This window comes from Trachypithecus francoisi, unplaced genomic scaffold, assembly GCF_009764315.1.
Source record: "Trachypithecus francoisi isolate TF-2019V2 unplaced genomic scaffold, Tfra_2.0 Lachesis_group5, whole genome shotgun sequence".
NCBI classification, from domain to species: domain Eukaryota; kingdom Metazoa; phylum Chordata; class Mammalia; order Primates; family Cercopithecidae; genus Trachypithecus; species Trachypithecus francoisi.
In genome coordinates this window covers 127,451,356-127,476,635 of record NW_022681470.1, presented here as the reverse complement: position 1 = coordinate 127,476,635, position 25,280 = coordinate 127,451,356, and the positions used below count along the sequence as shown (strand labels likewise).

The window sequence follows — 25,280 nt, the reverse complement described above, 5'->3', positions numbered from 1 at the left end:
CAGTGAGCCAAGATAGCACCACTGCAGTCCAGCCTGGGCGACAGAGTGAGACTCTGTCTCAAAAAACAAAAACATAAACAAAGTCTATTCAAAGTGCTATGACGGGCAGCCAGCTTAAACTGCAGCTTGAGAAATGGTTTACCTGAGAAATTCACCTAGATGGGCATTTAAGTATCTTGGAATTAACACCAGGGTTGAGCCTGGTGATGGTATTAATACAAGCCTGGACAAATTGTGAAGTGTGGTATAAACACACACATCGCACACACACACACACACAGAGACACTTTTTGGCAAACTTGGCATTTGGTTTAAAAAGACATCAGGACATCCTGGAAGGGGAAGAGAAGCAGAAGGACCAGTCAGTCTGCCAGACAGGAAGGCAGGGACAGGAGGAAGCCACTGTCACCAAGCATCCAAGGGCTCTCGGCCTCAAGTGCACACACAAGAGCAGGGCGAGATTTCTCAATGCAACAGCCACCCAGGGACCCTCTGTCCCCTGCCCTCTGAAAACGTGCAGGATATGTGCTGGAGCGGCAGGTAGTGGGCCTGGTGGTCAGGGACCTGCCGCCTCTAGTACTGTTCTTCTATTTCTGCTTCCTGCAGGACTTTTGAATCTGTGCCCCACGGTTCCTTTGATCACTTTACTAGCTACCAAACTGCACAAATAGGTAATGAAATAGCAAGAGGAAACATCCTCTTAAAGAGTTTAATCACTGGAATGAGTTTCCTGCCAGGCAATATATGTGCAAGTTCCAGATTTTGTCCCAAGTGACCAATAGGGGAAGATACTGGATGTCTCCTGGGCTTCATTTTTTATTTTTTAATCTGTGAAAGGAGGGAGGTTGGATAGACACTCAGCTCTTTTCTGGTTTTAGAGAGTTTTAGAAATCCATTTCAGTCCAGCCTATGAGACAGGTGAAAAATATTTGCCTTCCGTTGGCAAACATATTTGTGATTCACTTTTGAAGGAGCATATTTTTCTTATGATTTCTTTTTTTCTTAAGAGGCAGAGTATCTGTTGGGATTGTAGAGAAAAAAAAAATGCCCACAAGCCCTGATATTCATTGACATTAAAAACATTCTAGGAATACACCCCTGTGTTGAAATTTTTCATTTATTATATGATAATTTTATTATAGTAAACAATTAACAAGTTTACAGGTAGACAAGATGAATAAGTCAATACAATGAAAAAATCCTGAGCTGTTAACGTGCTGTTTGACCCAGTGAAAACAAAAGAAAAAAAACAAAAGAAAAAAAAAAAAAACCTGGCCAAACCTTTTAAAGGCCCTAGACTAATCCCCTAGAGAAAACAAACATCAATCTCAGTGCTTACAGGATAAGTCCTGGCCCAGGCCCAACAATACAAAGTAAAGAAAAGGTAGGTGAGCAACAAACAGACGGGAGAGTGCTTCCTTCGCTTGCAGAGCCTCCCAGCTCTAGGGGAGCCCCCCGCTCACACTCTGGAATTTCTTTGCTTTCTCAGACCTCACAAAAGAGTCTGTTTCTCCCTGCTTCTAGAACTTTCTCTAGTTAGGCCTCCTGTTTGGTTCAGTAGTAAAGGTGCCTTTTACCTAAGATGTGTTGTGGGCAAATGCCCTTTCAGCCTTCTTCCCCACCCCTAAGAAAGATCAACACCAGGAGAATCTAAGGCATTACCGTGAAGATCAACAGCTCTGCCTCAGCCCCAGGAGGAGTCTGCATCTTGGGAGAATAAACTAACTTATATTTTGAAAAGGCAGAGAAGAATAAAACGGCACGAGGAAGGCAGTGGGAGACGAATGCAAAGGTTCCTTCATGATTCCCTGGATTTCTGCTTTATACTGAAAAGTTGCAAAAGTTCTTTGAACCCTGCAGTGGCTTGGCCTTTTTTAAATAGGGCAATTTAGTCTACTGGACAAAGTGTACAGGACACAGGGCTTCATCCATGATCAGCCATTCATGATCACACAGGGCCCAGCGACTCGTGAAAGGTAGGCTCCCAGACGCTGCAATGCCTATCAAGGGGCAGAGTCCCAGGAGGCAGCTGACTCATCGGGAATCACACCGTTTACATAGAAGGCCACCTCTGTGACCCATACACATCCTGCACAGAGCCCAAGGAGCTGATTTCAAACATTAAGATTTGTGTTTTAAAGGACTCACCTTCACCGCCAAGCCAATACGACTCTTGCATAAGAAAGTACCAAGGAAGCGGGGTTCCATAGTCTCCTAAAAATAGAAACAAAGAAACAGAGAAGGTCGAAGGAGTCTCCCTATCCTACCTTACCGCAGTTCTGTCAGATCCAGGGTTTATCCACCTCAAATTGTAACTACAGGTATTTGTAGTTATCATTACACGGCTATTCTCAGGCTCCTAGAAAGACTACTCCTTCCAACATATTTTTATCCACACAGTCATGTTTTTGGGGTGTTATAAGCAACAGTAAGACCAATAATCTTGGTTGACATTAGTTTTCCAAGAAAATGTTTCATGAGATTATTAAATCAAGTCCTTTTCCAGGAGTCAGATAATAACAATGGTGATCATCACTAACATGTACTGGATATTCTTTCTGTGGCAGGCATTGCTGTGAGTGCTTTCCATGTGTTAAATAATTTAAACCTCAAAACAATCCCAGGAGATAGGTAGTAATATTATTCTTGTGAGAAAGGACTGAGGCACACTGAGCTTGAGCCATCTACCCCTGGTCACAGATAGTTGCCCCGGTCACAGAGAGTTAAACAGAAATGTAGGAATTCCAACACAGGTAATCCAGTTCTAATGTCACTGTTTTTAATTCTACACCCCCACCCCTCATTCTGCTGGATCCACCAGGGTTCCAAGAAAAAGACTCCCAAATTTCTAGTCCAGTTCTCTTTGAAAGTTCTGCTCCCTACAAAATGTTGATTTTGTAGAATCATGGTCTCAGCTTTTTTTAAGAGTTGCCATATGTTTCATGGCCTTTGCTGCCACTGAACTGTCTATTCCTCGGGGCAGATCTGGATCTTTATCTCCACCACTCTATTCCCGGAACCTGGCCCTGCTGAGCCTCACACACAGGTGCTGTTCAGTAAATAGCTGGTGAATAAATGAAAGCTTTAGCTTGGCTAAAATAAAACTTTTGAATTATGCACAAATTTCCATTTTAATCAGCTAATTTTCATCTATTATATCTCTTTCCAACAGTCTAGTAGGATAGAAAAAGCAGACTAAGTTCAAGTGTCTTGTTCAAAGTCACCGTCATGGGTTGAATTTGGTCTCCCTCCAAAAAGATATGTTGGGGTCTGTAACATAATACAAAATATACTTGGTCTTTGTTCCCAGCTCCTGTGCAGGGCACAGATCTCCTAAAACCCTTGGAATTTCCTGGCAGAAAGGAGTGTCTTTTTTTATTCATAATGAGCCCCTTCCTTCACCACATCTGAGTTTATACTAATGATGTGACTCAGGGTAGAGCCCCAAGATAGCTGCCGTTTCTTGGGACTGGTCGCCAGAAAGACCACCCATGTGAAGAATGGAACTTTCAGTCCCAACCCCCAACCTCCAGTAGGGGAGTAGGGAGCTGGAGATAGGGTTATAAAAACTCTTGAACAACAAGATTTGGAGAGCTTCTGGGTTGCTGAACACTTTGAGGTGCTGGGAGGGTGGTGTGTCTAGAGAAAGCAGAGAAGCTCTGCCCCCAATCCCATACCGTGCTTCTCTTCCATGTGGCGGTTCCTGAGCTGTATCCTTCATTTTAAAGCTGTGATTGTAAGTACAGGACTTTGGCAAAAGTGTGGGTAGCTTGGGCACCACATTTCCAGCTGGCATCTGAAGAGGGGGCAGTCTTGTGGGACTGAACCCGTGGCGTCTGTGTGAATTCTGGATAGTGTCAGAATTCAATTGAATTCTTGGACAACCCATTAATATAGGAGAATTGGTTGGTGCCAAAACAACAACAACAACAACAACAAAAACCAAAACACACATTTGGTGTCAGAAGTGGTGTCAAGAAAAAAGACACCAGAGTGCTAACCCCAGGTACCTCATAATGTGGCCTTGTTTAGGAACAGGGTCATTGCAGACGTGATTAGTTGAGATGAGGTCACCTGGGAGCAAGGTAGGCCCCTAATCCAATCCAGCTGGTGTCCTTATAAGATGGCCATGTAAGACAGGGAGAATGCCATGTGCAGATGAAGGATCAGAAGGGTGCATCTACAAGTCAAGGAGTGGCCAAGCACCTATAGGTTTCAGAGGGAGCATGGCCCTGCCAACACCTTGATTTTGGACTTCTAGCCTTCAGAGCTGTGAGATATAAATGGCTGTTGTCTAAGCCGCCCAGTTAGTGGTATTTTGTTATGGCAGCTCTAGTAAACGAATGCACCCATGCCACTAGGATGCAAACCCAGGCCTCCTGACCCAGTCTAGAGGCCTTCCTCCTATTGAGGGTGGCTGCCTACCTATTTCTGCCAACAAAGGCTGCCCTGAGATGATCTGAGAGATGTGAGTTTGTCCCTCCTCGTGGACTGGACCAGCCTCACCGTCTCCTGCCTGCTCTTGGCTACAGCATCAAGAGCCAGGCATGGCTGTTATAGCACAAGAAGGCTGTCGGCTGACTTGGAGACCACTCAGATGAAGGTGGGGCAGCTCTAATGACCAGAAAATGCTAATTTGAAGGAAAATTTGATTTTCTACCAAGTAAATACACGACTGTGCAAACAGCCAATTTACAAAAGCTGATTTTCCATGCTACAGATTAATTAGATATTTATTCAGTGCCACCAAAGGTCAGGCACTATTCTGGGCACTGGGACTGTCACAGTTAACAAAATAGACCACGTGCCTGCCCTCTGGGCTCATTTCTACTAAGGCCAGAGAGTCAGTAAATACATGCACAAGATACATCATCATATCAGATGTTGAAGAATGTTCCCCAAAATAAAGTAGGGTAAGGAGATGGGAACCCTGAAGGAATGTTGTTTATAGAGCCATAGATATGTAGATCTCTTCAGTCTGGAAAGATCCCTGTGATAATGTGACATTTGAACAAAGACCTTAACAAAGTAAGGAAGCAAGCCTGCAGATATAAGGGGTGGGTTGGGGGGTCGGGGGAGAGAAACGTGCTTCTGGCATGAGAACAGCAGGTGGAAAGGCCCTGAAGAGGAAATGCACTTGGTGTATTAAACAGTCAGTAAGGAGGCTGACGTGGCTGGAGCAGAGGAACATGGAGGAGAAGGGAAAATCATGAGATGAGGAAGAAAGTTGGAGGCCAGATAATGAAGCATCTTGGAGGCCAGGGTTAAGACACCGGGTTTTACTCTGAACGAGAGGAAAAACCAGTGGAGGCATTTGACAGAGAGGGCTGACACCATATGACCTTGATTCTGAAAGGATCTCCCTGAATACAGTGTGGAAAATGGACTGATGCGAGGTGGTAGTGGAAGGAAGAGGCTGGGACTGGGAAGGTTAGGTGGTGACAAGAGATCAGATTCTGGATTTGTTTCTCAAGTAAAGCCAGTAGGATTTGCTGGTGGATTTTTGACTTCTAGATTTAAACTTCAAATGCTGGCTCTGACAAAGAGCTTAGAAGCAATGAAATTTAAACTAGATGAATGGAGAGGGCTGGGGATCTGAAGAACTCAATTACCTTTACCCTATAGAGGGGGATGCTTACCTGGAAACACCTGGTCAAGGTACCAAGCGAGTAAGCCGTAGACAGCAGCATCAAGGAGCATCATCTGCATGGACATCAGGAAGCTGAATTCGTCCCCTTCCGTGGGACTGTTCCCGATGTTGCTCCACTGCAGCCCCAGGCCTTGCTCTTCAAAGCGAACCAGGTACTCAGTGCCAAATCCAAATGCCACCGGAGACAGCAGGCTCTGCAGTGAGGCAGAGAGGGCACAGAAAATGAGCAGTGCTTTTTATCTAATGCAACAGCACCCAGATGCCCTCAAGGTAGAGGGGAGAACCAAAAGAGGGTCCCCATTGCCTCCCAGTGTAAGGTCACCTCAGGAGGGGTGAAGGCCATCTTTCTCTAGACAGCTAGGGGGAGTTCAGAGTGTCTCTCTGCAAACAAGAGAGTCTCTAGCTATACAGTCACAAAAAACCATGAAACAATTCTCAGCCCAGCCCTAATCCACAGTTACGAGACCTATAGCTTCCTAGTGATCTATGTACCCAAGAAGGTGGCCTCAAAGTTCCATCTGCCTACTCAAGGATTATCAAAATAGCCCAGCTCTGCCCACAGAGGAGTCATAAGGATTTCTTGCCACTAATCCATTGTGATCGTTTTAGAAAATTGGGTGCAAGAAATGGCAGCGATTGATTTCTCATTTAACCTAAGAAATGAAAGGCAGATGCCCTGACACCTCTGGAGCCCAGTAAGTGTGAGTCGTGAGAATAAGTCAGATTTTCTGTCTTTTCCCAGTGAAGGCAGGTGGTCATCCCTTCTTGACTCTACAGCACAGAGACAGGGAGACTCCGGGGGACAAGGGGAACTGCACCCTCCAGGGCCAGAGGCTGATTAGAGGGTGGAAATGACCCATTTGAAAACAATTAGAGAAAAGACAGTGCTCTTTGTCTGGGTCTGGGAATTGTGAACTAGGAAGTTTCTCAGGCCATCAGAAGTCAGTTTCCGGAGTCCTCTCCTGGCTGGCAAGCCTGACTCTGTGGACAGTCTCATTCTGCACTTCTTTCTGCAAGCACTGGTAGAGCATGTTAAAGATACTTGTGGAAATACTCCAAGTTTGTTCTGAAGCAAAACAAAAACTTTTAATTAATGGAAACATCTCTTTAGACAGAGAGTAAAGTGGCGAGCTCCCTCCCTTCTGATTCTTCTCAAAGAATGGGAAAGGAAAACTAGTGAAATGGGCTGCTGGCTCTCTCTTGTGAGTAAACCAAGGGACCCATGAGTTGAACTGGTTTTTTAATGACTTTCCAGGGCAGATGAAAAAAGCAGGTGTGGTGAGGAGTCACTGTTGCATCGCTCAGGGTGAGAACTCCTCCCACTTTTGCCCCTGTACCTTTTAGCCTCACATGAACCTTTTAACCTTAGGTCAAAGGCAAAGTGGACCCCCTTAGAGGGCAGGCTGGGTCTTCAGGACTGCTACAGACCCTTCCGAGGAAACGTGTCGTAGGACAGGGGCCAGCCCAAGGGCCTCACCACAGCCTTCTTCAGCTCAGCGGTCATGCGGTCCTGCCAGGCGAAGCACAGGATGTGTGGCAGGTAGAGGGTGAAATAGATGATGCCACTACAGGCTGCTGCCACACTGGCCTTGGAGAAGAAGGTGCTGAGCAGGAAGCACAGCATGATGGTGGCAGTGGAGAAAGCCAACAAGAACAGGAAGAGGATGAATGGGTCGCTGTGATGTAGGATTCTTCCATGCTGAAACCAAGAGGCCATGCGTCAGTAATGCCTGCCCTTGTCCGGACGCCTTCTCACTCTGCCCTAAAGGGCTCTCTCGCACGAGCCTGTTGTTAGTGTCTAAATTTCTACAATGCATACTCCATGTGATGAGTTCCTTTAATCCTAGGAATGCCGTTTTCCCTGGGAAGAGTAACACATTAGACTCCTATCAGTCATCAGTAATGTTAAAAAAAAATTAATTGGGAGACCATTAGGCTGAAACGGCCTCAGCATTCTGTGTTCCTACATCAGCAAACCAAAACCCAACTCAGAGAAAGTTAACTAACCACAGACTGCCCACTACCTCTAATCAGGGACTTTCCCTGTGAACCAATCAAATACTTGCTTTGTTTTTCTTTGTCTTGCTTCCCTACCCCTCTCAGAGGTGCCCTGAACCACTTGTGATCTGGAGCCTCCTGTGAATCAGTTTGCTGGAATCAACTATTTAACATTTTAATGTGCCTAAGTTTCTCTTTTAATAGTATTTATTAAGTGTTAAGTAAGCAAATCCTTGGTGAGAAGAGTGGTGGTAATGTGGAGAAATATGGCTGGGACAAGGGAGGAAGACCTGGGTAGGGCATCTTGGAGCATCTCCAGGGCCCTGGATAAACCAGGTGTATGGGAAACAAAAGAGGGAGATGGGAGGGGACTCCAGAGGAGCTTCAGCGTTTTGCCTGGGGCCTGGCCTGCCCGATGCCATCATCTGTACTTGATTTTCTGAGATTTGCTGCCCTCACAGGTGAAAACGTCAGTAATTAATCCAAATCACTTGGAAATGGATTGATCCTCCCCATCCATGAATATCACACAAATACATTTCCTAGCACCTGCTGGCAGTACTCAGTAACTTTCACATTAACCAATGAATCAACCACTTTGGCTATGTAGAAAATAGGACCAAACTAACAACTTTCGCTAGGGGAACTGCTATCCAATTGCACTAGAGGATAAACTGAGATTGTCAAATGTATTAGACCTTCTTGGTTATCCTTTGCTAGAGGCATCCTATGAGGCAGTTTACTCTCTGAACACGCACATGAGTACATAGAACTCATCCTGTACTCTTCCCAGGAACATAAAGGAACAAATAGGTCCATGTCCTAAATGAGTTCTGATCAATTGGCAGTAGTTCCCTGGAGTTTGGGGTTCCTCTCATAGAAAAGAGAGACCGATGAAGTAGTATGTGTGATGGGCATGCAAGAGCTGAGTGGAAAGAACGTGCCTTTTGTCTGCTGTGGCTGCCATTTCTCCTTTCTGCTCTCCTGCCTGTGGGTACTGACAGAACAGACTGAAAACAGACAAAACAAATGGCAAGGGGGGGTGGGGCACAGAAGAGACCCATGTTTAACTAGAACCCAAATCTGAGGAAATCTAAATAAAAGTCTAGATTAGGACTCAGAGCTCCTGATTTTGTGCGTCACCCACACGCAGCTCCATAAAAATAAGTCCATGGCTGAACATGTGGCTTTTGGATGGAATCACTTTAAGGTAGTTGTTGCAATTCTCAGAAGAATGAAATCAATTTCTTTTTTATGTTAATTTTTTTTAGACAGAGCTTTGCTCTGTTGCCCAGGCTAGAGTGCAGTGATACGATATTGGTTCACTGCGACCTCCACCTCCTGGGTTCAAGAGATTCTCCTGCCTCAGCCAGCTGAGTAGCTGGGACTACAGGCATGTGCCACCACACCTGGCTAATTTTTGTATTTTTAGGAGAGGCGTGGTTTCACCATGTTGGCTAGACTGGTCTGGAACTCCTGACCTGAAGTGATCTGCCCTCCTCCATCTCCCAAAGTGTTGGGATTACAGGCGTGAGCCACTGCGCCAGGCCTGAAATCAATTTTTTTTTTTTTTTTTTGAGGCGGAGTTTCACTCTCGTTGCCCAGGCTGGAGTGCAATGGCACGATCTCGGCTCACAGTAACCTCCACCTCCCAGGTTCAAGCAATTCTCCTGCCTCAGCCTCCCTAGTAGCTGGGATTATAGGCATGTGCCACCAGGCCCAGCTAATTTTGTATTTTTAGTAGAGATGGGGTTTCTCCATGTTGGTCAGGCTGGTCTCGAACTCCCAACCTCAGGTGATCCACCCGCCTCGGCCTCCCAAAGTGCTGGGATTATAGGCGTGAGCCACTGTGCCCGGCCTTGAAATCAATTTCTTATCCTTGCTCAAAACAAAGTCCCATAAACTTCTAGGACTTCTAGGACCACAAACTTCTAGGACTTTTCACTGACTTAAGCCAGAGGTGTAACTCACTCTGTGACCCTACAGTTTCACCAGCTGTGGCTTCCTCTGATGGCCACTTTTCTTTTTGTTTCTAATAGCTTGAATAACAAAGGGACCTTCCCATTGTCCCTGCTTCCAGCTTCTTTCCTGTGTTGCTGAGGTGGGGAGGAAGAGACAAGGGAAAGGTGGGAGAGTCATTCAAAGGAAAACCCTGTTTTGGTGTGGAAAGCTCTGTTTCCGTCATCACTGGAACAATGTTCTAGTTCCCACAAAGAGAAACCCTTTTGTGCATGAAACTCCTGGTGGACATTTTTTACCTCACATCATGAAAGCTTTGAAGACCTAATGGCCCATTCTTAGGAGGGCAGATCTCAATGCTGCTTATCAACAAGGCAGGCAAAGTCTCATGGCTATTGCTAGTCAGATGTTTACACATTTTTACTCTTTTAATTCTGAGGACACAAACGTGTTGGTACTGGGAAAAGGAGCAGACTGAGGGATGGGAAAGAACAAGGGAACCCTAGATGAGGACAAGGGGCTCAGCTCCTCCCCTCATCTCTTAGAACTTTGGTACGCTTTGCAAATGTAAAGCCACATCCAGGTGGGGTCAGGTTGTTTGAGCAGAATGACCTCTACCTTAGCATTTGTCGTCCTAGGACTCTAGCACAGAGCATAACCAAGGCCACAGATCACTGGATCACAGAGCCACACTAAAAAGACAAAACCTTCAGATTTAGTACATTTTACTGTAAGGAGAAAGGGCAAGATTTGGCTTAACTGCAGATGTTTTGTTTGAACAGGATCTGATGGAATATTTGTGGATCAGATGGGTACCTGATATGGGCCAGCATGGGATGGGAGACACTCAGCCAGTCTGTGGTCACTACACACACTGCCTAGCGTGGTGCAGCACTTCATATCATGATGGGAAAGAAGTAGAACAAGTTCAATCCGTCCACCTCCAGAGCCTGCAAAGCCTGAAGTCTAAAAATTATACCAAATTCCATCCAATAAAATATAAAAAATGACCTAAATTTATATCCTTATCATTTAACAAGTACAAACAATCATCTACGGTGGAGGAGCTAAAAATGAAGGATAGCAACATATTGCAAAATAATGTTTCATTTCCAAGTCTAGCTCTCAGAGGAGTTGCAAGTTTGCAGAGGACAGACCAACAGAAGCTGCCTGTGGCTATAAAAACTCCTTATCACTGAAGAGGGATGGACTCCAAATTCCATCCTTTAAAGAGAGAGAGGTCTTGGAGATTTTTCAGGTAGCAGAATATTTTTTGGTGAAGCCATGTAGGAGGTGACCACGATGGTGATTAGTAAATAATCCAAATCTCCTCCCCTACTGCTACTGGAAAGGCAAAAGCCTTTCCCCATTTCAACTCTAGCCAGTAGTTACAATTGTAAGCCTAGGCAAACACTCCCTGAACCAATTTCTTCTGTGTTTGGAAAGAGAAGACTAGTTTAATTACACTATTACACTGTGCAGGGCTCTGCTAATAGCAGCTTCTCCAGATGGTCATGGAATGGGACTGGAAAGTCTGTGTGGACCATGGACCCCTGGGCAGGAAGTGGGAGATGGGAGGATGCTGTGATACAGTGGCTCCTTGAGGAGATTTTGTCTCTCTGAGTGTCTCCCACCTTGGCTAAAAGGAAGGGCTGGGAAGCTAGATGTCACGCTCTCTTTGGTGGCCAGATGTCTAAGACAGGCACATGAACAGGATGAAAGGGGAGAGGAACCAAAGTATTCAAGATTTTCTGGGCCTTCTCCATTTGGCTTACCATGATGAATATCGTCAGGAGGAAGATGCTCATTGACATGATGGAGAAGCTGTCCAGGAACCAGGTACACCAAATCACTGCATTGGAGACACCCTGATTTTTCAAGGTCTCCTTCAGTCTCAACTCCTTCTCCAAGACGATGCTCTTCACAGTCATGGAGACAGAATAGATCCATGCCAGCACCATGAAGATAGGGAAACAGCGGTTCAGGATGATCATGAAACTAAAGCAAGAGGAGAGAAGCAGAATAGTAGAGTGTTGTGTACCTGGTAGATGCAGAATAAATGTTTGTTGAATGAATGTGTTGAGAACAAAGCCCAGATGGAGGAAATGAAAACAGGAAAACCTTCCCTGGACATTCAATGGGCTGGAATCTTTTAATACATTCCACGTTAGCCCTGAAGCATTATTTTTTGTTTATAGCAGAGTGCTGGCTTTCTGGTTAGCCCAGGTGAATGCTCTACAAGTAAAATGTGTCAACAAAATTTTATCCTCTATGTGAAAGATCTTCCCTGTTTAAGGCCTTGCAAGGACAAGACTGCAGACTGATGCTGAGGATGGGATCTGAGTAGATAGCTACGTGCTGACACCGAAACCCAAGAGTGTGGAGCACTGACAAGGGCAAGTGGTGGTGGTAAGATCAATAACTTGGCTCTCCAAGGGGTCAGCCACCCCAGCAAAGTCTGCCTGGGTAGGTCAAACTCTAACTACACAAAAAGACACACAAAATAACTAATCAGTTTGGCACTTTCAGAAGGCAAATGATCCATCAATAAATTAGTTATCCAACAGACACTGGCTCCATCAGCAGCCATGCACAGGTGGACTAGACCCTGGTATATCCACCTGACAAACAGGGTAGATTTGATATACTGGAATGACTTTGTTGTGAGCTTTACACGTTTTCCCTGTGTTTCATGTGCTAGTAAAGCCCTTGGGATTATTATCTATTGAAAACTGTTGTGTATTGTCACTGGAAGGGCCCAGTTCCAGCATGGGAGGGTTTCAGGAAGGGAAGCATACATTCGTAAAGCCTGCATTTCTGGGACTGGCCACCAGAGGACTCTCCCACACCAAATGACCTAGCTCTCTATTGCCTCCCCACACCCACCTCACTTCCCCACGAGCTACTCCCATTCTGATCCTAAAGTGGACCTGGGCTTTTGCCCCTGGCTCCATTTCCTAGCTCTGCCTATTATCGAAACCCAAACTAACTGCAGACTGGCCACTGTTATCTCAAGTTTTCTGTAGAGCTGAGGCTAGAAAACCCATTGGACAGTTATTAAAAGAGGGTTTCCTGTGTCCACACTGAGTTTTAGGTGAACTCAATTGTAGGTCTCTACTGCTGTTTTGGTAGTGTGTCTGACCCCATCTGTAATGACAAATGAGCCCTCCCAACCCTGCACCCCGGCCCTTTCTCTACCACCCCCCAGATCCATGTTCAGTGAAACAGTAGGCTGGGCCTGGGATGGGGGTGTCCAGGGAGGCGGGGCCTGAGCTCATCCAACACATTCCTCTGCCTTGTCATTGAGCATACATCATGGAAAAGTTAGTTAGGGAAGGGGCTGCATTATTCCAGGGCTCCCAGGAACCAGACCTACTGGCCACGCAGAGTCCAAAATGAATGCTGATGTGGCAATCATTGGGCAAACATTCTGACCAGAACCCTTCCACATACCAAACATACTACATAGTGGGGAATTTGTCCCCTCCCCGAGCCTGACTTCCCTTGCTTTAATTTTCCCCTTCTCTTTTCCAGCCACAACACCATCTCTTTTCCCTTTCCCACCACTGCACTGACTCATCTGTGCCTGCCTGGAGCTTGGGAGAAGCAGGTTCCTCAGTCAGTGCTCCATGCTCTCCAATTTGGCTCTGGTCCCTGGGGCTCTCTCCAAAGACACTGAATGCTTGAGAGCACACCAGCCCACCCCAGCCCACCCCAGCACCCCCATTAGCATGTCATGGAGGAGGGTCGCGAACATCGGACTCACGAATCGTCCACGAAGCAGGGGTAGGGCATCTGCTGGAGGTAGATTCCAACTGGAGCCTCCACCTGCACCTGGCTCCTTGTGATCCCCTGTTCAACCATGTCCTGCAGATAGGCAAACCCACCCCAGATGTACCGGAAATCTTCCACAGGATCAGCTCTGGGACCAGAATCCCAGTACCTGAGAAGACACAGAGGGACAAAGGATGGGAATGGGCTCGGACAGCTCACTCACACCTCCCGACCACAGGGTGACTTGGAACTCATTCTCTTAAAACCTTTCTCTTAAATGTTTCCAAAGGATCTAATTCTACTGCCTAGTCCTCAGTTTAAATCTCAGTTTTGAATATTAGCCACAACGTAACTCTGTAATTGCTTTCATTCAAGGACTCTTTGTTGAGCTTTATAAAATATCTTATTTTTTTATTTAACTTAATTTTATTGATTTATAGGCCAAGTCCAGTCTCAGTCCCTTTCTCTCTACCAAATGTAATTTCCCACTGACTTTGGAGAAACACAGGGAGCCCTTCCTGAAACATCACCTGTCTTTAATCTTATTGGTTTTCTCCACCACGTCTATGTCCATTCGGATCTTATACTTCACGTGGGGTGGTAGAGAGTTGGTCCAGGGATACATGTCAGGGAACACCACTCCGGCCCAGAACCTGTTTTCCTCCAGTAGAGACAGGGCACGTTGGGTGAGCTGAGTTTCATCATTGTAGCTTTCAAACTTATCCAGGACCAAGCACTGCAGAGAGTCACAAAGTTGAGAGAGTTTGAGGAGGCCAACTGCAAAGACTCAACTGCACACACAAAAAGGCAGAGGATAAGGGCTGCTGCCCCAGGAAATGGTCAAATGCAAGGAGGCCTATAAACGTAATGTTTGCTTAACTCCAGAATCTGGTGTTAAGTTTTCAGTGTGTCCAGATGTAGGGGTGCAAGAGAGCTTGGAAACGCTGACGTGCTCTTATCCCTGCAGAGCTAGTGAGGACCACACTTTCCAGATGTCCAAGGCTGTCCAAATATGCAAGTCCTCAAAATGACAAAAATACTCCAGGCTTTCACTCCCCAGCATGGGGAGGCGAGGGAGTGGGGTCACACTGGCTACAGCTTGCTGTGAAGATCAGAAAGACTGACGATTAAAGAGCTTTAAAGAGAGAGAAACATTCCTAGCACTGAACCTTTCTGGCTCTCTCCAAACACACAGGATGGCCAGCTGAGGGAAGAGCAAGGAGGAAGAGAGAAAATGACAGACAGCCAAAATGACTTAGTCAGGGAAATCACTTCCAATTACAATTGTGTGATAAGTAATGCCGGGGAGGAGGAATTTCTACAATATGCCCCTTTTCTTCTCCTGGAAGAGGAAAAAAAACCGTTACCCACAAAAAAGCAGAACTAAGAATGTTTAAAAATTTGAATATGACGGTTGTCCTCTTGTATAGATTTGTTAAAGCACTTATATTGTTACTTGCATCTATTTCCTTTTCTTTAACCTCTTCTTCCTATCATTGCGAGGGCTATTGGTGTCGACATTTCTTTCTTAGCGTGTAACTCACAAGAGGTCAGATGGTGTTGTCTTGATTAAGTTGTTCCCTGAATGCATACTGAGAGTCTGCAATGTGCCAGAGCCTGGTCAACTCTAGGAATACAAGAAGGAAAGATAAACATCTCTTCCTAAAAGAAAGTTGAGAGCTAATGACGGAGAGGATTGGAGTAAACCAACAACCATAATGTGAAGGATCAGGTTCTAATGAAAGCAAGCCCAGTGTACTGGGGAAGCCCAGTGGAGGGACGCAGCTAAGTCTTCCTGGAGGTATCAGGGAAGGCTGCCTGGAGGAAGAGCCTCCTGAGTAGGAGGATAAGCAGGAATTAGCTGAAGAGAGGAAAGTGGGGGAAAGGTCAGCTCAGGCACAGGGAACAGCACATGAGGTATCTGGGGACCTACAGGAATAGAGCAGTGGTTCCCATCTGTGGCTGTGCTTTAGAACCACTGGGGAGCTTTAAAAGATACCTATGCCAGGCCCTACCCCAAACAATTAAATCAGAATCTCTAGTGGCAGGGCCAGGGCATCCATATTTTGTAAAAAGCTCCCCAGGTAATTGCAAGGCACAGAAGGGAGTGTAGGGTCAAGGGAGGTGAGTGTGACAGCAGCACTAGAAAGGAGGGTGGGACCAGACGGTTTGCCCTGTGGGACTCAGTAGTGTGAACGCAGGGCTTCCCCAGACACGTGCTTTCAGTGCTAAGACCAGGGGAGTTCTGGGCAAGCCTTAAAGAGCCATAGGAGCTAATGCAGGGTTTTAAGCAGGGATATCACCTATGGGATCAGACTGTGATCACCGGTAGTGGAGAAGGGGGAAAGCAAGCAAGAAGACTGGGCTATTGACGTACTGCAGGCTTTAAGGAACAGATTCATCGCCACAAACTATCTGTCAGTTACCTGGAATCCTCATTTTACTGAAGAGGAAATTGAGCTTTATAAAATATCTTATTTTGTTAAGAAGACCTCCCTGAGGTCACACAGAGAGACAGTGGCAGAGCTGGGACTCCCTCCCCAATTTCACCTGCAGGCCCAGAGTTCTTACGGCCACACCAGGAACCGTGGGAAAGGCTGGATCCACAGCCTGGCACTCAGCGCCCTCACTACTGTCTTGTCAGGTAGGCGGATCAGCAATTACTACTTATCCTCACTTGGCAGCCCAGGAACTTAGGTTCAAGGAGGCTGAGTGAGTCCCCCAGGGTGGCAGAGTAGGTATCAAACCCCAGTTCACTTGAGTCCACAACTATTACCCAAGAAAGAAAGAAATGAGAAAGGTGGACAGGACATAAGGACCTGACCACAGAACCAAGCTCCACTGCACTGGGAAGAAGCAGGCAAACCCAACTCATTCACCAAAACCCCTGACTCCCGAGTCCCACCCGCGCCTCAGAGCATGCACTGGAAGCCTCTGGCAATTCAGAGGCTGTGTTTGAACAAGGGGCTGCACACCCACACTTCTTGGGCCTCCTGAACTAAACTGTCCCACCTCAGCCTCCATGCCCTGGGGATGGGTCCCATGTAATGTTCTTAGTCTTCTAGATAAAAAGGAAGAAAACAAAGAAAACTATTAGTGTTCCAGCAGATATGGGCAGAGGAACACAGGTATATGAAAAATTCTAAAGGGCCCAGGCTTAAGTGACACCACGCTGATGAGATATTAATAATTATCTTAAAAGGAAATGGAACTGGTATTTCTTTGGGCCCAGGCTTAAGTGACACCATGCTAATGAGATATTAATAATTATGTTAAAAGGAAATGGAATTGGTGTTTCTTTAAGAAATACCAGTATGTGTAGCCACCCACAATAGAGCTAAGGGAAATGGCGAATTTTCTTTAGGCAGTGATTCTCTCACAAACAGGCATTGCCCAGCCTACCATTGACCAGTCCTTAAATGAGATGTAGGACTTAAACAGGTCACACCCAAAAAGTTCTCAATAAGTGTTCATTTCTTCTGGACAGAAATAATGTAAGATTTGCTATTTGATTAATAGCTTGGGTCTGCTGAGGGCGAGGGTAGGTGGGATCTAATATGTAGACTGTTAGCACAGTCCCCGACTATGGGCCTGGCACACAGTGTTTGTCAATACTTAACCCACCCGACCATACTGCTCGAGGACAAAGGATTGACAGTGTGATGCTTGGGCCAGGGGGCTCCTGAACTGAACTGCTAGAACACATTTTTAAAATATGCATTTAAATTAGCTTTAGGGAGACCTCAATGTTCTACAAAGATAAGTAGTAAAATAATCTCATTTTATTGGTTTGTCAAGTTTAGAACTGCATATAGAGAAGTTTAGTATTGGCAATTAGAGTGAATCTGAAATTTAATTCCTAAAATGAAAAACAAAATTACTTGGGGAGATGAAAGTCTTTGCTCTTCATGTTGTGACACACACATAGAATGTTCTACCAGTTCACTCAGCCATGGGGCATTTGGACAGAGCCCTAGAGGGCTTGTGGTCTGATGTTCTTACTTGGCTGGTGAAGAATTGGGATCAGAGGAGCAAAGGGCCTTGCCCAGGGTCAATCTAGGTCAGAAGCAGAGCCTGCATCCATATCTTCAGTGCTGAGCCTGCAGAGTGCCACTGTTCCCTATCGTTACTCTGAGGATAAGCCACACCCTAGCCACAAGGTGGAGTGTAACATCCCTGAACAAGATCTTCTGCCCAGAGCAGCACTGTTCAGTAGAACTTCCTGCAGTGATGGAATTGTTCTATATCTGCCCTGTCCAATATGGCAGGCAGAAGCCACAAATATCTACTGAACACTTAAAATGTGGTTAATGCATCTGAGGCATTGTGTTTTTACTTTTAATTAATTTAAATTTAAATAGCCCTGTGTGGCTGCTGGTTACTGTATTGGCCAGCACAATTCCAGAGACAGTAAATTCCTTGAGGCTGGGGCCACGACTTGTTCACCGTGGTCTCTAGAATGGCATTTTGTCACGATAGGACCTTGATATATGTTTACTGAGTTGAGTTGGTTTGTGTGTTTTGAATATAACTCTGCATCCTACCTTAGAATCACATGATAAACTAGGAGAAATTAATAAAACGTGAATTTTTGCTCCGGTGCTAATGACAGTATAACTCTTAAAACAAAAAAACTAGTAAAAATAAATACATTTTAGTAAGATGACCCTCAGAGCTATCTGGCCCATTCTCTTTGAACTCCCCTTTCATGTCTTAAGGGGAAATCTATACAGGAATAAGCAGCTGATGTTTTCAGTGGCATTGCTGACTCCTGTGATGACGTGGGCTCCATCCTGGCTGGTTTATCAGGCAGCTGATTCATAGTCATGTTTCCTGATGCATCCCCCTAGATTGATACCTTGATAATCTCTAGAGGGAAAAAAACTTAAAAGATTCTCAAATGCTCATTTACCCTAAAACATCTGACCCATTTTCTTTTTTTTTTTTTTTTTTGAGGCGGAGTCTCGCTCTGTCGCCTGGACTGGAGTGCAGTGGCCGGATCTCAGCTCACTGCAAGCTCCGTCTCCCAGGTTTACGCCATTCTCCTGCCTCAGCCTCCTGAGTAGCTGGGACTACAGGCGCCCGCCACCTCGCCCGGCTAGTTTTTGTATTTTTAGTAGAGACGGGGTTTCACCGTGTTAGCCAGGATGGTCTCGATCTCCTGACCTCGTGATCCGCCCGTCTCGGCCTCCCAAAGTGCTGGGATTACAGGCTTGAGCCACCGCGCCCGGCCCATCTGACCCATTTTCAAAGGTGCTTTGTCTTCCTTGTCTTGCAAATTGGTGTAGCATAGTGTTTAAGAGTCTAACAGACCTGTTGCCATTTCCTAATTGTGTGGCTTCTGTTTCCTTACCTACAACATTGAGCTATGCCCTATCTCATAGGTGTCTTCTAAGGATCACATGAGATGGTGTTTGTGAAGGCTTACAAGTGCCTCCCTGTAGGAATAAAAGCAGATGCTTACTGAAGGCTTACTACGTGGCCAAAACTGGCCCAAGGACTTTACTCATATTCACTCATTTCATTCTCACAACAACCTTATGAGGTCCAAGTTCACTTAGGAGGCACGACTAAGCAAAGTAAACCTCCTCTGGAGAGATTCTGTGTTTTTAACCACTATAGTATACCAAACCGTCTCACAAATAGTGAGGACCTGATAAATACCATTTTTATGACTGTTTTTGCAAAATATCTTGAAAGTCAACAGACTTTTAAGCCCCAGCCAGGTTACCTTTTAGCCATGACAGCTGTTTATCAGGGGAGGAAGGGAGCTATTTTCTTTAAATAATATGTCTGGGAACATATTCCATCCTGAGCTGATCCATAACACCTCATCTGGTTAGAACAATGCTATGGACAGATGCCAAAGCCCATGTCCCAGCTGGGCAGTAGGGGAGGTAAGAGGGGGTAGGTCCTCACCCACTGATGCTCGCTAGCTGCTTGTCGGTCATTAGGTGAAAGTCAGACAACTCTGCCCACAGGAAGGCCTTATAAAGCTAATCCTGAATGTCATCCTCCCCACATCTTCCCAAGGTCAAGGTAGAGCAATTGTAGAAGCTGCTTTGGACATGAATCAGATGTTCCTGGGTCACCCTCTGAAGTATGAGTCATGAGGTAGCCTTGTATTCTCATGGGGAAGCCACCTGCCTTGCGGCAAGTGACCTCATTCCCTATTGGTACTTGCTTTGATCCCTGAAGTCAAAATCTCGGCTAATGGACATGTATATTAGTGCACATGTGTACATAAGTATGTTTGGGAGACAGAGATGAATGAATCAACTCTCAGCAGAGGTTTCTGATTTTGATATATTTGATCTGATTAGCTCGTAAGTTAGAACATAGTAGGTTCTATGAGGCTAAGGCCATGAAGTCTAAAGAGTAACTATGCAATCATGAATGTTAGGGAAGAATGTAGGTAGACAAGAACTGGCCAGTGTAAGGTGCTCAAACCTAGCACCACTAGTGGGAAAAGAAATCAAAGGGCATCTTTGTTGAATAAAAACACAGTGTCTTAAGGTCTCAGAGGCAGATTCTGGGCAGATGTTATAGCCAGAGCTCAGAATCTCAAAGAGAACCTCTTTGATAATGCTCTATGACAGCCAATGGCAATAAAGCAAGGAAAGGGCTTTCCTCCTGCGCCTTAGTCTCCTAACTGCTGTGGCTGAGCCCAAGTGGCAGGACCACTACCATTTGAAGTCCACTCAAGTCCTACAGCTCTTTGTTGGTTGTTTTGCTGGCACTCACCAGGAAGCAGAGTCCACCCTGGTGGAAGAGGTTTGAGCCCTCTCCAGCGCAGGCAGCTGTGTTCAGGACCTCTGGAGAATGCAGTCATTTGTTTACACAGCTAAATCAAACACCTCCTTGGGAGGACAAGCTGCAGTAGCAGCAGGCTTCCTTCTTTCACTGTGACCTCTCTGTCTCTAATTCAAACACATTTGGTCATAGATACATTAAATTATCTGTTAGGTGGAAAACGATGTCCAGTGGAGGCACAGAAAGAAAGAAAATCTTTCTTTTTGTTTAAACTTGATGATCAAAGTGGGGAGCAACCCTGTGCTGACATGGCATAAGAGGACATGTTTTGACTAATACATCCAGGATGTGCTAGGAGTGAGGTCTTCGAGGGTAAGGGAGCCACTTCCCCCTTAGAGATGTTGGCTGTATAATCCCTCCTCTCACATCTGTAACTCCTAAACTCAGGCTGAGAACAAAGTGGACGATGAATGCCAGTGGAGGGCTCAAGTGGCCCTGCTGGTGTCAAGGTAGACACCTGGGGTTCCTTTTGAGAAATGCCAGTGGATGTGGGCAAACATCCCAGAAAGAGTTTCCTGGCAAATCTAAACAGTAACATTCAAGATTTATTTCCCACGACATGGAAAAAGCCACTGGATAAAATAGCCTTGGGCTGTGTTGGTTGGAATGGCGAGTTAGAGGCTGAAGGCACTGTAATAAATTTTATCTTGCATGCGGGGCACCGCAAATAGACATCTGAAACATTCACCCACAGAGAGTAAGGAAACACATGACGACTGGAAAACAAAGGGACAGGAAATGCACAGCTGTTAAAAAATGTCTGTCTCTAAAATAAACAAATTAAATACAATAATGAAACAAATAAAAAGACTGAGTTGGAGCACAAAGATTCACACTGGGGCAAAGCCACTAGGTAATGCCTGTGTCTAACGGGGTCCAAAGGAAGAGAATCACCTGGCTGACAACTGCAGGGCACTTGAGCTCTCAAAGTTTCTTGTTGAATCATCCCAACAACTTAGGCACATGGGTGCTACTATATTCAAAACATTTGATAATCAACAGAGCTGGGCACTGACCAATCAGACCACATTCTGGCCACAAACACCCATTTTAGCCACACCAGTGAACGCCACTTGAACTGCAGTTCGGGTTATCATCCTCAGTTTTCAGGCAGTGAAACAGCAATGTTGCCTCCAATCACAGAGCCCACTGGTGCAAGAGATGGTGTCCTTTCACCCATAGGATGAAGATTTTGCAAGCCATACCGGCTGACTCCAGGCACCACTGCTTCTCCCCTGATGCTGCAGCCACACCTCTGCCCAGCCCGTCCACTTCTCTTGAGCTTCACACCTCTGCGCTTTGCTTATGCTCTTCCTCCTGCCTGAAACTGTCTTTCTTCCTTGCTTAGCTGGAAAATTTAACCTTTACAGCCCAGAGCATCAGTTATGAGTGTCTACTCTATGTGACTACAGCTCCACTAAGGTAAGTTGGGAAGTCAAAAAGAAAAGTAAGGCAGTTTCGGCCCTTGAGGGGTTCAGGGCCATGAAGGTGCAGAAATGTATAAACAAATCATGATCAAGGGCTACAGGGAAGGGAATGGTGCATAGAAGAAGGCCCGAAACATAGGACCTGAGTCCCGAAGCGTGGGTGTGGGTGTTGACCAGTCAGTCAAATGGGGGAAGGATGGAAAGGTTCTGTGGTACCAGGTGGGAAGCCTGGGGCAGTCCCATAGAACATGGAAGAAGCATGAAGGGCTAGACTGGGAAGGCCTTTACCTTAACAGCAATGAGGAGTCACTGTGGAGCTGTGGGCGCTAAGTCATGGCAAGCCTGGGGCTTTAGAAAGATCTTGTTGGAAGCAGTTGGGAGCTGAACAGCAAGAGACTGGAGGCCTGGCAACCAGCTAAGAGAGACAGTATAGGCTTCTGTAAACAGAGGCCATAAATGGGGAAGAAGGAGGAATTTCAGAGATAATTTGGAGGAAGAATTGACAGTGCTTAGAGGATTTATAATGTTTTGAATTGGATTTGTACAATCTGTTTCTACTCTATCAGATTGAATTATGTTCTGCCAGTCCTCTGAGATACCACTATTATGGCGTTATTTAACGACACACTTATCTCTCCCATGTGAGCTTTCAAGGAATCAAGGATTAACAGTATTTATTCAAATGTGGGTAGTTCAATCCATGCAAATGCATGAATGACTGAATGAATTCACATCTTTTTGGTTTCCTACTTTCAAGCAGAAAAATCTAATCATCATAGTGCCCATTATGCTGCATATTACAAAAGAATGTCTGCCTTCATTGGATTCATTATATAATTTATCCAGACAATACTTACTGAGCCCCTATTAACGTGGGCTGCATATGATTGCAGAAAGAGCTTTCTCATCAGAGTCAGTCAGCTCTGGATTAGAATTCCAGATCCCCCATTTAGCTGTTGTATTATGTTAGACTGTCAACCTCGTTGAGTCTCTGTTTTTAATTCTGTAAAATGACAACTATGCTTACTAGGCAGGTAATTAGGAGTATTGCATGAGATGAAATGTAAAAGTGCCCAGCAGGTGGCTGGCTCGTAGCAGGTTCAATATCAGTCCATCCTATAAGCTCCACTGATTACTATTTGGACCTCCACCTATGACCCCAGCCTACCCCTTGCCCACATTTTCCTTCTTCAGGCCGGTTATATGTTTCTTAGAGACTAGAGGCATGAAATGAGGTCATTGCCTATGAGTTACTTAGGATCTAGTTCATGGCCCTTGAAATATGATTGTTTGTGTGATGTAGACTTCTGTGCTCTTTCTCACAATCCCCTGATATCTACCTAGCCTTCCAATGCACATCTAGAGTCAATAAATTAATAGAAGAAAGCAATAGGACAGATAATTCGCAAATATTTATACATCTGACTCTAAAGCACATTACATGATCAGCAGTTTTATCTTCTTAATCCTATTTTTTCTTAGGTTATCTTGAAAAATACGTTCCCTGAGTCCATTCTGTTTGGGTGGTGGTGACACATGGCCAGGAACATGCAAGGTGCAGAGAAAAAATAGTCCAAAACTCTGGCCTTTGAGAATTCATCAGCAAGATAATCACCATGTAGATAATAAGGAGTTATGCACTATGTATTGACTGTGCTGACAGCAGAGGAAAAAGCAGTTAATGAACACATGTTTTTTCACAGCTTAGAGAAATACAGTGGTTACTGATTAAAGTACAATTTTATGCCTTGATCAGAGGTATTTTTGTATTAAAATTTGGCTGAATTCAGCTTCCTGATGTGAAATTCAAGACCTGAAAATCAAATACATTATGAAATGAAAATACACTGTGAACTCTGAATAGTACTTCATCTGTGCCAGGCCTAATCTTTTACTAAACAAAAAATACAAAGGGGAGGGATGTGTATGTTTGTTTTAACTGAAGGGCAATAAGAAGAATAATGTATTAATTTTTCTAATTGTGCTTTTCTCCAGAAGCAAAATATATGTGAATAAAGACACATATAAATTAGAACTACAAATGAATACACATACCAGTTTAAGATATTTGCCTGAGGCCGGGCGCGGTGGCTCAAGCCTGTAATCCCAGCACTTTGGGAGGCCGAGACGGGCGGATCACGAGGTCAGGAGATCGAGACCATCCTGGCTAACACAGTGAAACTCCGTTTCTACTAAAAAATACAAAAAACTAGCCCAGCGAGGTGGCGGGCGCCTGTAGTCCTAGCTACTCGGGAGGCTGAGGCAGGAGAATGGTATAAGCCTGGGAGGCGGGGCTTGCAGTGAGCTGAGATCCGGCCACTGCACTCCAGCCTGGGTGACAGAGCGAGACGCTGTCTCAAAACAAAACAAAATAAAAACAACAACAAAAAATGATATTTGCCTGTATGGGACCCATTTGTCCTGTGTCCTCAGATTTGGAGAAGAGGGTGATTGCAAGGCCCATGGGAATGAATGCCTCCCCATGCGTGACGTGAGGCTCTCCAAACCACCATCATCTATTTTCCTACTCCACCGCCTCCCTTCTAACCGGGCCGTCTGACTTCCATTTATTTCCTCCTGCTAAGGGGAGGGGATCAGAGGAAAGACAGAATGTATGTATGGGGTGAATGAGATTGCAGTCGTCATTGTGGAGAGGGTCTGAGACACCAGACCATGGTCCACAGAAATGCCAGCATGGTGCTTGGGCCGCCCTCCTGGGAGGGGCCTATACTCTCTACTCAGAGCCCCCAGGCAGGCCTTCAGCAGCCCAGTGAAGCAACATCCTTGCTTTCCTGCCCTGGAGAGACCTTCAGAGCCATCAGCGAAGAGCTTTCATGGCCTGTCTGCTACTAAGCCATCCTCAGGGTGGGGAGGTGAATGATTTTCAAGTCTCCTCCAGACTTCCCAAAACACAAGAACAGAAGCAGAAAATTCCAGGACAAGTCACAGTGACGCGTTTCTTCCGCACACATTTCCTCCCTGCTGTCTTTTGCTTTCTGTTCATTGCTCCCTTGTTTTCCTCCTCCCCCACCCCAAGGGTAGGAAGATCAGAAACAACCTCATCACGCTGCTGGGCTTCTGCCCCATCATACCCCTCTGCTCAGAGACCCTCGTGAAGCCCTGGTGGCCAGGGAGGACGTGATTTGCAGCTTTGTGATTCCTAGAGGAGCACCAGCTTAGAGGCCTATTTACAGGAGGCACTAACATCATTTTCTCTCCTAAGCAATGGTTTTTGGCTTGTATTTTGTTAAAAAGCTAATATGTATTAAGTGCTTACTATATGTCAGTGCTTTGCATGAATTAGCTCATTTAATTCTCATTAACAATCCTATTAGGTAAGTACTATTAATATCCCTGTTTTATAGATTTGGAAACTGGGCACAGATGATAGGAATTTGAACCCAGGCAGTGTGGGTCCAGAGACTGAATTCTTTTTTTTTTTTGAGACGGAGTCTCGCTCTGTCACCCAGGCTGGAGTGCAGTGGCCGGATCTCAGCTCACTGCAAGCTCCGCCTCCTGGGTTTACGCCATAGAGACTGAATTCTTAACCATTTAAGCAACTAATGTATTTTAAGTATCTATTGGGTGCCTGGGGCTGCATTAGGTACAAGCTGCATGGAAAAAATAATCCTTCTGGAAAACAAGCCATTTATGTCATG

At 45.4% G+C, this 25,280-nt stretch overlaps 1 protein-coding gene across 2 annotated transcripts in view; it reads right to left on the bottom strand.

The window, feature by feature from the left end:
* Window positions 1-25,280, bottom strand: part of ABCA4 (ATP binding cassette subfamily A member 4) — a 133,600-nt gene that overhangs the window by 58,641 nt on the left and 49,679 nt on the right. For both annotated transcript variants that reach the window (XM_033195736.1, XM_033195735.1), the window contains exons 12-17: window positions 13,912-14,117; window positions 13,374-13,550; window positions 11,383-11,605; window positions 7,128-7,349; window positions 5,640-5,844; window positions 2,149-2,214 (exon numbers count right to left, since the gene is read on the bottom strand). In XM_033195736.1, the coding sequence (XP_033051627.1) occupies window positions 2,149-2,214; window positions 5,640-5,844; window positions 7,128-7,349; window positions 11,383-11,605; window positions 13,374-13,550; window positions 13,912-14,117 (1,099 nt within the window). The remainder of the gene's footprint in view (window positions 1-2,148; window positions 2,215-5,639; window positions 5,845-7,127; window positions 7,350-11,382; window positions 11,606-13,373; window positions 13,551-13,911; window positions 14,118-25,280) is intronic.